Source organism: Rosa chinensis, chromosome 5, assembly GCF_002994745.2.
Source record: "Rosa chinensis cultivar Old Blush chromosome 5, RchiOBHm-V2, whole genome shotgun sequence".
Taxonomy (NCBI): Eukaryota; Viridiplantae; Streptophyta; class Magnoliopsida; order Rosales; family Rosaceae; genus Rosa; species Rosa chinensis.
In genome coordinates, this window is record NC_037092.1 from 21,658,704 (window position 1) to 21,670,469 (window position 11,766).

The 11,766-nt window shown below is 36.8% G+C and overlaps 1 protein-coding gene across 1 annotated transcript; it reads left to right on the forward strand.

Moving 5' to 3' along the window:
- The first annotated feature begins 7,915 nt into the window (after nt 1–7,915).
- Nucleotides 7,916–10,591, forward strand: LOC112203422 (disease resistance protein RPM1). Its single transcript, XM_024344391.1, has one exon. The coding sequence runs from the start codon at nt 7,916–7,918 to the stop codon at nt 10,589–10,591; it is 2,676 nt and encodes an 891-aa protein (XP_024200159.1).
- The last annotated feature ends 1,175 nt before the right edge of the window (nt 10,592–11,766 follow it).

Consider the following 11,766-nt stretch of genomic DNA (forward strand, 5'->3'; position numbering starts at 1 on the left):
AAGTAAATCTGAGCAGTTGAAGAGGAATTGGGCTGGGGTAAAGAACAAGATAATGAAACTGAGACATAAAGCCTCAGATCTGAGACAAAACTCAGAGGAAAAACACCACATAGGGTGGAGACACACCACAGAGGGTGGAGAAGCTGTTGACTGACTCTCAAAACTGCAGAGAGAGTTTTCACCGAGGGAGACTGAATTAACCAAAAGAATGATACTTTAAGTTTGGTAAACCAATTTTTTGGTAACCGAGACCGATAAAATCAAAATTGAAAATTACCGAAAAAGTTGGTTTGGTTTTGGTAAATACCGAATTTACCGATTATCTAAATATTAGCTTTATATACTATGGTTTTCAATACACATACATGTATATTAAGAAGTAAACATAAAAAATTTCATAATAGTATAAACATTACTCAATATATTTTTCATAATAGTATAAACATTACTCAATATACTACATTGATAGTACATGTATTTTGAGTAACCTAGTCGAAAAAGGTTAAACAACCTAGTTTTATTGAAGATGGTTAAAATTTGATGTCATATATACAAAAGAAAGCTATGATTAGTAGATGAATACGAAGTTTACGGCTATAAAATTGAAAAACCTAATTTTGTTCATTCTAATTTATATTAGAAATAATTAGTTGTTCTTTGTTGTTCTAAAGTTGGTAATACCGAAAACTGAAATACCGAATTTGGTAGATATGATTAAAAACCGAAAATTTGGTTGGTAATTGGTAGCTCAATTTTGAAACCGAAAGCTTTGGTTTTGAAGTTGGTAATACCTATAATCGATTCGAACCGATCAAGTGACAGCCCTAGTTTTTATCCAAAAAGGATCCAAGGCAATTACACCTCACACTAACATTTCATTCCTAAGATAATAAGAAAAGACTATTAAAAGGAAAACAGATAGTATCCTAATATGCTCTCAATGTGATTAATACTCTCCATGATAATGCAGAGGACCTAAGCGAGAAGGGAAGTGTTGGTAGAGCTGCACACGGATTGGGTTGGATCGGTTTTGACTCCAAACCTTCTTTATGCCAAAGTGAGTGCTTTAGGCATTTTAGAGAACCGATCATCAAAAAAGAAAAGCTTAATCCGACCCAATCCAATCCAATTAAAGATGGTTTGGTTCGGTCGGTTAGGCGGTTTTCACCTATATAATATTAATATGCTATTTATGAAAAAATTCATAGTAAAAATTCAATCTCAATAATTGAAATTATGTTAAATTATCTAAATTTAAAATTCAATAATTAAAATCCAAAACATATAGTCAAAAACTAAAATCTAAATTAGATTCAAAGTGATTCACTTATTTAACGACTTAGCCATCAGTACTTGCTTAATATGATGGTATTCAAGATCAAGGAATGAGAGATTGAAAGATCAGAGATGTGATGTGAGAGGATAAAAAAAATTGTAGCGATTATATACTAAGGTTTAAGGCCTTTGGGCCTTAAATTCAATATGGGACGTAGTATATCATTTGAGAATAAAGTTATAACTGGAGATTTAGAACTTACTTAGAACAAACCGGACAAATGAATATATATTTATTATGTGTATATAAAAAAAAACCTTTTCTCTTATATTTCAAACATATCGGTCGGTTCGGGTTCTGCGATTTAAGCACAAGTGAAACCAAACCAACTCAGTTCACAAATGGTTTGGTTCGGTATTGAACCGATTTTCAATTTTTAAAGTTAAAATACCTTAACCAAACCATATTTATCGGTCAGTTTGGCTTTTTTGTACCATATTTTGCACACCCCTACGTGTTGGATGAAGCTAAGGAGGCTATGAGACAGTTTGACTAATGCAGTTGGAGTCATGTCAGCAGTGAATTCAATAAAGTTGCACACAAGATTGCGAAAGAAGCTCTTAAATATGATAATCCTATGCTTTGTTTACATTCGGGGCCTTCATGGCTTCATAGTTGAATTGAGATGGACTTATTTCAAACTATTTAGTATAGAAGATTTGAAGATATTGAAAATTAGAAAATTAGAAGAAAAAGCCTCCTCACTTAGTTTTTAGAGACAAACTATGGTACTTGTGGGTATCTCATACACTCATTTACAACTATTTGAACAAAAAATTACAATTATTTGAACCAAAATTACAACATTGAGAACAAAAATTACCATATTCATTTACACTATTTACATATAGTTAAATAAAAATTACAACATTGACAACGAATTTGTTCAAAAGCTTGTAACAATGTCGTAAGAAGTGTAATTACCATTATTAGAACTAAGATTACAACAAAAATTACAACATTGATAACGAATTTGTTCAAAAACTTGTAACAATGTCGTAAGAAGTTTAATTACCATTATTAAAACTAAGATTACACAAAATAGGACTCAACATTACCACTCTGACAACAAATTTATTGTCACTTTTGTAAATGTGGGTATGAAATACCCACAAGTACACTAGAATTTTCCTGGTTTTTAAATCTAAAATCCTGTAATTTTTTTTTTTTGGTGGTTTTGGTGTATATTACCCAATTCAAACTATGTTAATTGTTTTTAAGGATGATGAGTAATGCTGAAGTATCAATGATTAATGAAATTATGACTTGCGGTGCATGCACACTATATTATAAAATTTTGCATACATGAAAACAGTTTTTTGAAGTATATTCATTAATGATAGATGAGCTCCTAAACTTGGAGTAGCACTGTAAATAGCTGGTTCGCCATTACCATGTAGCTTAGAATTTTTCCATGAAAGAGTCTATACAGTAAACCATAAGCCCTTACACCATAAACCTTCTGTGATGCATATCCACCATATTATAATCCGTAAAAGAAAAAATAGAGCGCAGATTTAGGAACCGTTTGGTGGTTCTGTATTATTGGATAGAGAACTTTCGGGGAGCTGCTGAAATTTATAACAAAAGCTGAATTGCAGAGCGTGAGAATCACCTTTCTGTCTTACTGAGTTATTCTACGGGCGCGTTAAACCATTTCTTGTTTCTTACAGCTGATTATTCTAATACAATTGCAGCTCGTGGCTTGTCTTTGTATGATTAGCATGGACCAATGTGGTGATCGCTTTTTCAATTGAGAAAAATTAAGCATTCTTTGATTGGACTTTGGACACATAAAGCCAACGAATGAAACATGCAATTATTGTTAAAATACTATAGAAGTTGAAACCACAACTACCACTACCATTGGTGCTCAAATCAAAATGCTAATTAAGCAGCACAGAAGAAGCCTGAGATTACAGAAATAGGCCCAGTGAGCCCGGGGTTTTGTGTTGGTGGCACTATGTGCACCATGAAAAAGACATGGACTCATTAAACCATGAGTCCATGACCTTCTCAAATCTCAACTTTACAGAACTGTTATAACATGTTTTGCAAATAAAATGCTGCATTAGTATTGTTTCCTATTCATCCATATGAGTTATATGTATATGAATTATTTACCTAACTAGCTAGGAGTCAATTTCTCTTGAAATTTGTATCAAATGGTGTGAAGGATGATGAACGTGGGGACATAATCCATAACCATAGTGAAGTCAAGTATCACATGGAGTCCTGTATAATCTATATACCCTCTGCAACAAACATTTTGCCACAAGCTTCTCACAATTCTGGTGAGTCTGGTATGCGAGTGTTGTGCATTTCACATTTGCAATAAAATGATAAAAGAGCAAGCTTCACAGAATCAAATTAATTAAGCATGCAATTGGTTCCTCCTTCCACATCAGCTTGGTGCATTCATTGATTCATATGTTTGTCATTTTAATTTACAAATGTTTCTCATGAGCAGCCCGGATACGTCTGTTGACCTCTAAGCCAAAATGGGTCCAAAAAAAAAAAATTAACTGAAGTCTTGGAAGGATGGGTGTACTCGGTTTGGCAGATCTGGTTATTGGCCGCAACTGACAATTGAATCAGTACATCGGTTGTGTAGAATTCAAGAACCAAAAGAAGAGTCAGTTTCTTACATAAAATATATTATGTCATAGACTTGCTGACTCCTATATTTTATTTTCGCTACATAAGTAACGTTGAGAAAAAATATGTCATATGGTGGTTGCCTCCAAATTCTTAATCTGCACTCGTCTGTAACAGTGACGGAACATAGGTTGATGACTTTTCAATATTCTATAATTGACCCTTGACGCACTGCAAAGTGCAAACCAATTCATCCAAGAAGTTAAAATGTGCTATTTAGGATCTCTGGCTTTTCAACTGTTCTTCCTCCCCTCTTCGAATACCCAATCATTTGTATCATTTTCCTTTCTAGCCTATTTTCCAGATTTTTGTTTTAAGGGAAATCTTTCCTTTTTAGTTCATGGGTGCCAAGACTGGATTGCTTGGTCTTGAAAGGCACTTTGCCTTCTATGGAGCATATCACAGCAACCCTGCTAACATTTTGATAGACTATGTTTGTATGGCCGTCACTTTTCATTGTTCTTGTTTTCTTCCACTTCACACCTTCTCTCTACAATCTCCTATCAGAGTTCAACAATCATGGCTTTGTGTTCAATTTTCGGTTTCCTTTAACCTGGCTTGATCTATGCTTTGTTCCATGTCTGCTTGAATAAGAAAGCCCGTTCTCTAGCTGCTTTTGTTAAATATTCAAACCAAATTCAAGGTATACTCATGAATGGTGTTTTGGTGTCCTATAAGGAATTTATGAGGGAACATCTCTTGGTTCTATAATTTGAAGTGCATGGACCGAGATGAATGTGGAAGATTCATGAATGAGCATTTATTGAAGTGGTTGAATAGAGCATTACTGAAGTCATCTAGAGGTTTCCTCCTTTTGAGAGGTCATTTGCCCATTCTAGTCATATCATCTCATCTAATCTCATCTAAGTTGAGAGAGTAGTAATTGTTAGATAGCAAAACAAGAGTGAGATAGAGTTTCATTCAAGTAGTGTTCTTGAAGTTGTGTATTGTACCTATTCATTATTTCATTGTGGAAGTTCTTGTTGTTAATGCCCCGTGAACATAGACATATTGCCAAACCACGTTATATCCAGTGTTCTCTTTTCCTTTACTCTTATTTTTTTGCATATTTATCATTTTGTGGTTGGAGTTGTTACTTCTATTATACTACTTTTTCCAACAGCTTTGCTTTGTGTCCTCTATTGGGTTGGAGCCAATTTTCTTGCAAATGGGCTAGGGTTTTCCTTGTCATGGGAGCTTGTGCTGGCTGTCAGTTATTCGGATGGACCTGTCAGTTCATAGGCCATGGGAACTTTGAGAAAAGAGCACCAGCTCTTATGGACAAACTTGCTCAAAGCCCTTCTAATGGGGCCTTACTTTGTTTTGCGTGTGGTTCTTCAATCAACTTTTGGGTATGAGCCTTATCCTGGGTTTCATGCAAGTGTGAAAGAGAAGATTGAAGCTGATACCAAAGAGTGGAAGGTTAAGAACCAAAAGAAACTCTACTAGTTAGCTTACATGGGAAACATTCAAAGGGCTCCATTGAGATGAATGTAGAATTTTTTTAATTTGTAATTTAGACTTTGGAAAAAATATCCACGTATCGTTTCCACCAGATTAATCTCATATTCTCTGCAAATCTGTCATGTATTTGAAGTCTTCCTTCACCTCAGTTTTCAGTAAATTAAACAACCAATGGTCTTGCACTCTTGCCAGTTGCTTGGTTTAGTTTGATGTTTGCTTTCTTTAGGAAAATTGCATATAATAAGCATCGAGCCATGTTACATAATTGGTGTTCAAAAATGACATCAACAAAAATAGATTTTCAACTTGTTAATTATGTGACATCGTCCCGAGACGGATTTACGCATCCCTCATCTATATGTTGGTAGCTAAAGCCCTAACTAGTAGAAACCCTAAACATAGCCCAAGCTCAAAAACTCTAAATTTAGAACCAGGCCCATGTTAAAAGTTAAAACCCTCAAGGACCAACGGAAAAAAAAAAACCATTCAAAAAAGTAGCAGGAATCCAAAATATGAATACCCAATAACCGAAAGACAACTTATGAACCTTAACGTTAAATCTTGAAAGAAAAAATCCTGAAAAGAAAAGAAAAACTCTAAATTGAAGGTATAATTGAAGATAATAACGGGTTGTATGAGATTTTCCACTAAATCAGGATCAATATTGTACTTTTTGTAGAGAAAATATCAAAAGAGGGAGGAAGAGAAGACGAAGAAGACGAGGGGAGGGATGAAGAGCAGCGTGAAGATAGGAAAGCGCCCGTATTCCCGTAATGGGCTTTCTCTTGTAGAGTTTTATTTTACACAATAAAAAGTAGTTTAAATAATAATTACTGTGAATATCAAATTTTTTTTTTTTGAATAAAATCAATTTTTTATTATGAGAAGAAATAAAATTCATTAATAACCAAAAAGATTACAGTGCATTGGAATGACCGGTTATGCCGCAACACCATGACAAACATTCCTAACATGATCAATAGTTACGGGTTCGTCAATATAAATGACATTCATGAGCCAAAAAAGTCCAACCCCTAACTAAATTTTACACCCATACCTACTAGCTACAAAGAATAGTAACCAACCCCGAGTGTCACAATACAACCTCACCACCAACATTAAGATGAACCCTCTCGAGCACCGTGTCCAAATATTTCAAGCTCACGTGCGAGGGTAAATCACCATCATGTTGCTAACTAGAATGCACTGAAATTAGAACACATAGTTCCCGAAATTAACGTCATAGAAATGACATAACGACGAAATCAAGACTCCAAAACCCTAGCTCAATTGAGTGGAGACTTATTGAACCCAACTAACAAACTGACCAAAAAAAAAAAAAAACTAATAAAATTCAAAAAGAAATCATTGCGACCTACAATTTGCTGCCAAAATATTATCATAGGATTGCTAATGATCGCCACCGTCGCTGGATTGGTATTGACACCATTATTGTCCCCTGTTGCAATTCTACTTGGTGGTGTGTCCCAACTTACCAAATAAACTTGACAATTCCCACCCTCCCCGCCAATCCCCAAGTCGCCATCGCCACCATACTTTTCTCCAACAGACCAAAAAAAAAAAAAGAATTTAAATATTTGCGTCACATGTATTAGATTTTTGTGATGTACAATTTATAGTAAGATTATATTTTAAATTGGTAATATCGAATTGACCGAAATGTTTAGAAAATCTGCTTTGAAAAATCAAAATCAAAATCCACAGAAGACATTCAACTTAATCATGCTCATTAATAGGGAAACTTCCTCAAGGCAAACTTTAGTCTTATGCTATATTAGTGGCCCTGTTCCTTACTGACCATATGGGATTGAGCTGTTTTAACGTTTTAATTTGTAGTCTTAGATATGCTTAGGTAGTTTAGTCGTTTAATTTGTAACGAGCCACTATTAATTTACATAGCAATATTGTCTCTAACTTAAGTTCCTCCTTTTCTACGTTAGTGTTATCTTAAAAGACGTTGAAGCTATATAATATCTACATTTTGCAAGAATTAATTATTCTCAAAGTAACCCAAAAATTTTATGAAGATTCGTCCATTGAGTTAGGTAAAGACCGAAGAACAAGACTTTTCAAATGCAGCAAAAAGGATGCCAGTGGGGTTGACATGGGGAAGACCTGGACTTTCATTATCTAGTGGGTGCATGTAATTAAGAAGTGTACGAGTGCTACAGTACTACACGCCATTTTGTAGAAATTGTGGTTGTGGTTGTGGTTCTAGTAAGTAGGGGAAGACCTGGACTTTCATTATATAGTGGGTGCATGTAGTTAAGAAGTGTACGAGTGCTACAGTACTACGCGCCATTTTGTAGAAATTGTGGTTGTGGTTCTAGTAAGTAGTAACCAGCACTCTACATCTCAGTTGCCTAAGACTCGGTGCAGAACTTGAACAGATTGAGAAGCAATTTTCTAACACTTGAACATTTTTCTTTCCCAAAAATGGCTGAACTTGCAATTCCTTTATCATTGTTGGTGGCCGAGAAGGCGATGAGCTTGTGCTACCAAAGAAACGCGTCCAAGGACCCAAGTAATAATATCCATGATGATGTTGAAAGAGCCTGGAAATGTCTAAGGAGGATGCAAGCCTATCTAGGGGACTCGGAAGAGATTGATGAAGGCAGCCTAATGCTTCAAAATCGTGTCGCAGAGGTCCAAAGTCTGGCTTATGAAATAGAGGATGCCCTTGACAAGTTCATATCTCAGATTCCACATCATTTCCACAGCAACATATTCTCTCAGAAGCTGCACGACGTTGCGCACTATCGCGAAGAAAAGAGAGCAAGAGTTGAGTTATCCACCAAGATTAAAGACATTGAAAAGAAAATTAGTTCCTTCTCAACTTTGGATTCACTTCTTGAGCCACCAAGTAGTTCCAGCACAAGGAAGAGGGATAGTTTGATCCACCAAGTTCTTGAGGAAGATGAAATAGTAGGCCTTGAGGAGCCTAAAGAAAGACTCTCCAAACAGTTGATGGAAGAAGATTCAAGGCTCAAGACTATTTTGGTTGTAGGTCCTGGCGGCTCCGGCAAAACCACAGTTGTGAAGAATGTTTTTGACAGCACAATGGTCCAACGGTTTTTTGATTGCCATGCTTGGATCGACTTGTCACGGCCTCCTAAAGCAGAAGATCAGAAAGCTGAACTGATGCATCTGAAGGAAAAGAGATTTTTGGTTGTTTTGGATAATGTTTGGACAGCACAAGATCTGGAACTCATTACAAATGCTTTGCCAAGAGGATTGCCTGGGAGTAAAGTAATCATAACTACTCGCAACTCTGATGTAGCTTCTTCTCGTGTTGAGTCCTCCGAGTATATCCATGATTTGAGTAGCGGGTTATCATGGAAAAAAGGCTGGTCTCTACTTTGCAAGAAGGCTTTTAGAAAAACTGCAGGATATTGTCCACCTGAACTTGAAGAGTGGGCTAAAAAGATCCTGAAAAGGTGTGAAGGTCTGCCCCTTGCAATTTCAGCTGTTGCTACTTTGCTGGCAAAGAAGCCACAAACTCCAGTTGAGTGGAAGAAGTTACATGAAAGCCTTGGGTCTGAAATTAGACCTGACTCTAGTCTTTCGATTATTAGCCGTGTCTTGCAGCCAAGTTACATGCATCTTCCGAGCCATCTGAAGATTTGTTTTTTGTACTTCGGCATGTTTCCTGAAGACTATTCAATCAGCCGTGACAGGCTGATTCGGTTGTGGTTAGCCGAAGGATTTGTGGTGCCAGGAAGAGGACAAACAATGGAGGAGGCTGCAGAGAGTTATCTGAATGAACTCATTGGAAGAAATTTGGTACATGCTCCCACAAGGGAGATTAATGGTCGAGTAAGGAGCTGTCGTGTTTTGAACCTTGTTCGAGAGTTCATCATTTCAAAAGCAGAGAACTTCATCACGGTTTTGGATCCAAACTGCCCTATTTCTACTCGTTCAAGTGAGAAAATTCGACGTCTTTCAATTCAAAATGTCAATATCAATTTATTAAGGGGTAGAGACTTTAGTCATGTTCGTACCTTACTAGTGTTTGGAGAGGAGTGTTCCCCTTCTGAGCTTGACAATGTGTTTAAGAACTCTAAGTTTTTAAGGGTGTTAGATTTTCTAGGTGTACCTTTGAAGAACTTTCCTGACTGTGTTATTGGTCTCCCCCTCTTGAGGTACTTATGTCTGAGCCAAACTGATATTAAATCAGTTCCAAAGTTCATTGGCAATCTTTCATTCTTGCAAACCTTAGATCTTAAGGGCACACAGGTGACCAACTTACCAAAACAGATTTATGCGCTCCAGGATATGCGTCATCTTTTAGTTTATAGTTGTGATGTGACTTCTGGAGTGGCACAAGGAGTTCAGATTTCTGCAGGCAATATTGGAGCTTTATCTTCCCTACAGAAGTTATTTCTAATTAAGGTGAAAAAACAAAGAAAAGTAGTCCTTAAAGCCTTGGGAGAGTTAATTGCTCTCCGTAAGTTGGGGCTGGTAGACCTTGAAAGAGAACATGGAAGAGAATTGTGTTGTTCCATTCAAAAAATGCTAGAGCTTTCAACACTTGATGTACGATCAACAAGCGAAGATGAGTATCTTGATTTGGATCAACTGAACTTCCCTCCCGGGCCTCCCCGCTATCTCCAACGTCTCTGTTTGACAGGGCGCCTAGAAAGTCTACCACAGTGGATTCCCCAGCTTCACAGTCTAGCTCGGATTGCTTTGAAGTGGTCTAAACTGAATGCTGATGTCAACTCACTAGAGGCGCTCCAAGATTTGCCTAATCTGGTAGAGCTAGAGTTGGTGGGCTATTACACTGGGGATTCAATGAAGTTCAAAGCCAAAAAGTTCACGAAACTAAAGGTATTACGTATTGAGCAACTTGATCAGCTAGATATGGTGGTAGTCGAGGATGGAGCAATGCCCGAGCTTAAGAAGTTAACATTGTCTAGATGTCAGAATCTGAAGTTACTTCCATATGGCATTGATAGGCTTATCTTGCTTGAAGAATTGATTCTGTATGACATGCCCGAAGAATTCATTGCTAGGCTTCAGAAGGATAGCGAAGACCGTTACTTGGTTGAGAATCTTCGAGTCATCAAATCTTTCTATTCTGGGAGCACTGGATGCCAAAATCTTTCTTGATTGTTTTGCCGTGTGGAATCTTTGTATGGACTTGAGGTAACTAATTATTGAATTCAATATTCTGGCTAAACTGTAAAATAGTTTTGCTCCTTATGAGTGATTTCAAGAGACTTCTTTAGAGTTGGGGCAAACTCTTTTGTTTGTGTACTTTTCTTTGTCTATGCATTTAGGTACCTATTAATAGCAGATCTAGAACTTCTTGTTATGAATTAATTTGCTTATTTATGTATCTATGAATGTATGATCTGAATGGAGTTTAGCTACAGAGCAAGTACGTTCGACTGTTCGAGTGTTTCCAGTCTACACCATACTGAACACAAACAGATTGACCAACCTTTGAAACAAAAGACGAGGAGTAAAGAGGAAAAGTGTTCAACTGAAATGCAACTTCCATATTTAAGGTGATCTTGCATTTTTTTCAGTACAGGTTTAAACTAGTTTAAACTAGTTCTAGTTTTTAATCCGAGAAAAGAAAAAATAGATTTCCATCTTACCCATTATCATGAGCTAGTGAGATTTGAACAATTTTACTAGTGAGATAATTAATTACCTACTAATTAAATTAACTTAATTAGGTGTACGTTTTGTAGTCCCAGCTAAAGCGTACGTATCGTTTATGCAAGCTAACAACTAAATTAAATAAAGAAAAGAAAAGTAAGAAATGGAAATTGGGTCATTATGGTATCCTCCTAGTCAAATTCAATGCACAATAAGTATGTTCTGACAATGGTCAAACAATTCATAATAACATCACGAACCGTACCTAAGGCTTTTCAAGGCTCACGAGTCATTAGATTCCTTATATGGTATTCCTACTCTAGATCAAGGGTCGTAGAAACTCAATTGAGACAATCTAGAGCCTTGTTAGGGCCTCTAGTTGCACTAAAAGGCGAAGAGTCCTAGAATCAAGGTTCCAAGCTAGCCAATACGGCAATCAGAATTGGTATTGTAACCAAGATTCTAAAAATCGGACTAGGCGGCCACATAGGCGCTGGGCGCCTCCATACAGTTTGGATTTTAGGCTAATCAATCGAGCTGGGCGCCGGGTTGAAAGTCGGCCGCCTAGTCGGGCTAGGCGGCCTGGGCGGGTCGTCCTGGGCGTTGTGCGATTAGGTGCTACTGCCTTTTTTTTTTTTTTTTTCCTCAAACTCAAATGGGGTAAAACATCGATCGAA

Excerpts from the sequence above, each read along its gene's own strand:
- LOC112203422 (XM_024344391.1), top strand. The coding sequence starts at position 7,916 with ATGGCTGAACTTGCAATTCCTTTATCATTGTTGGTGGCCGAGAAGGCG.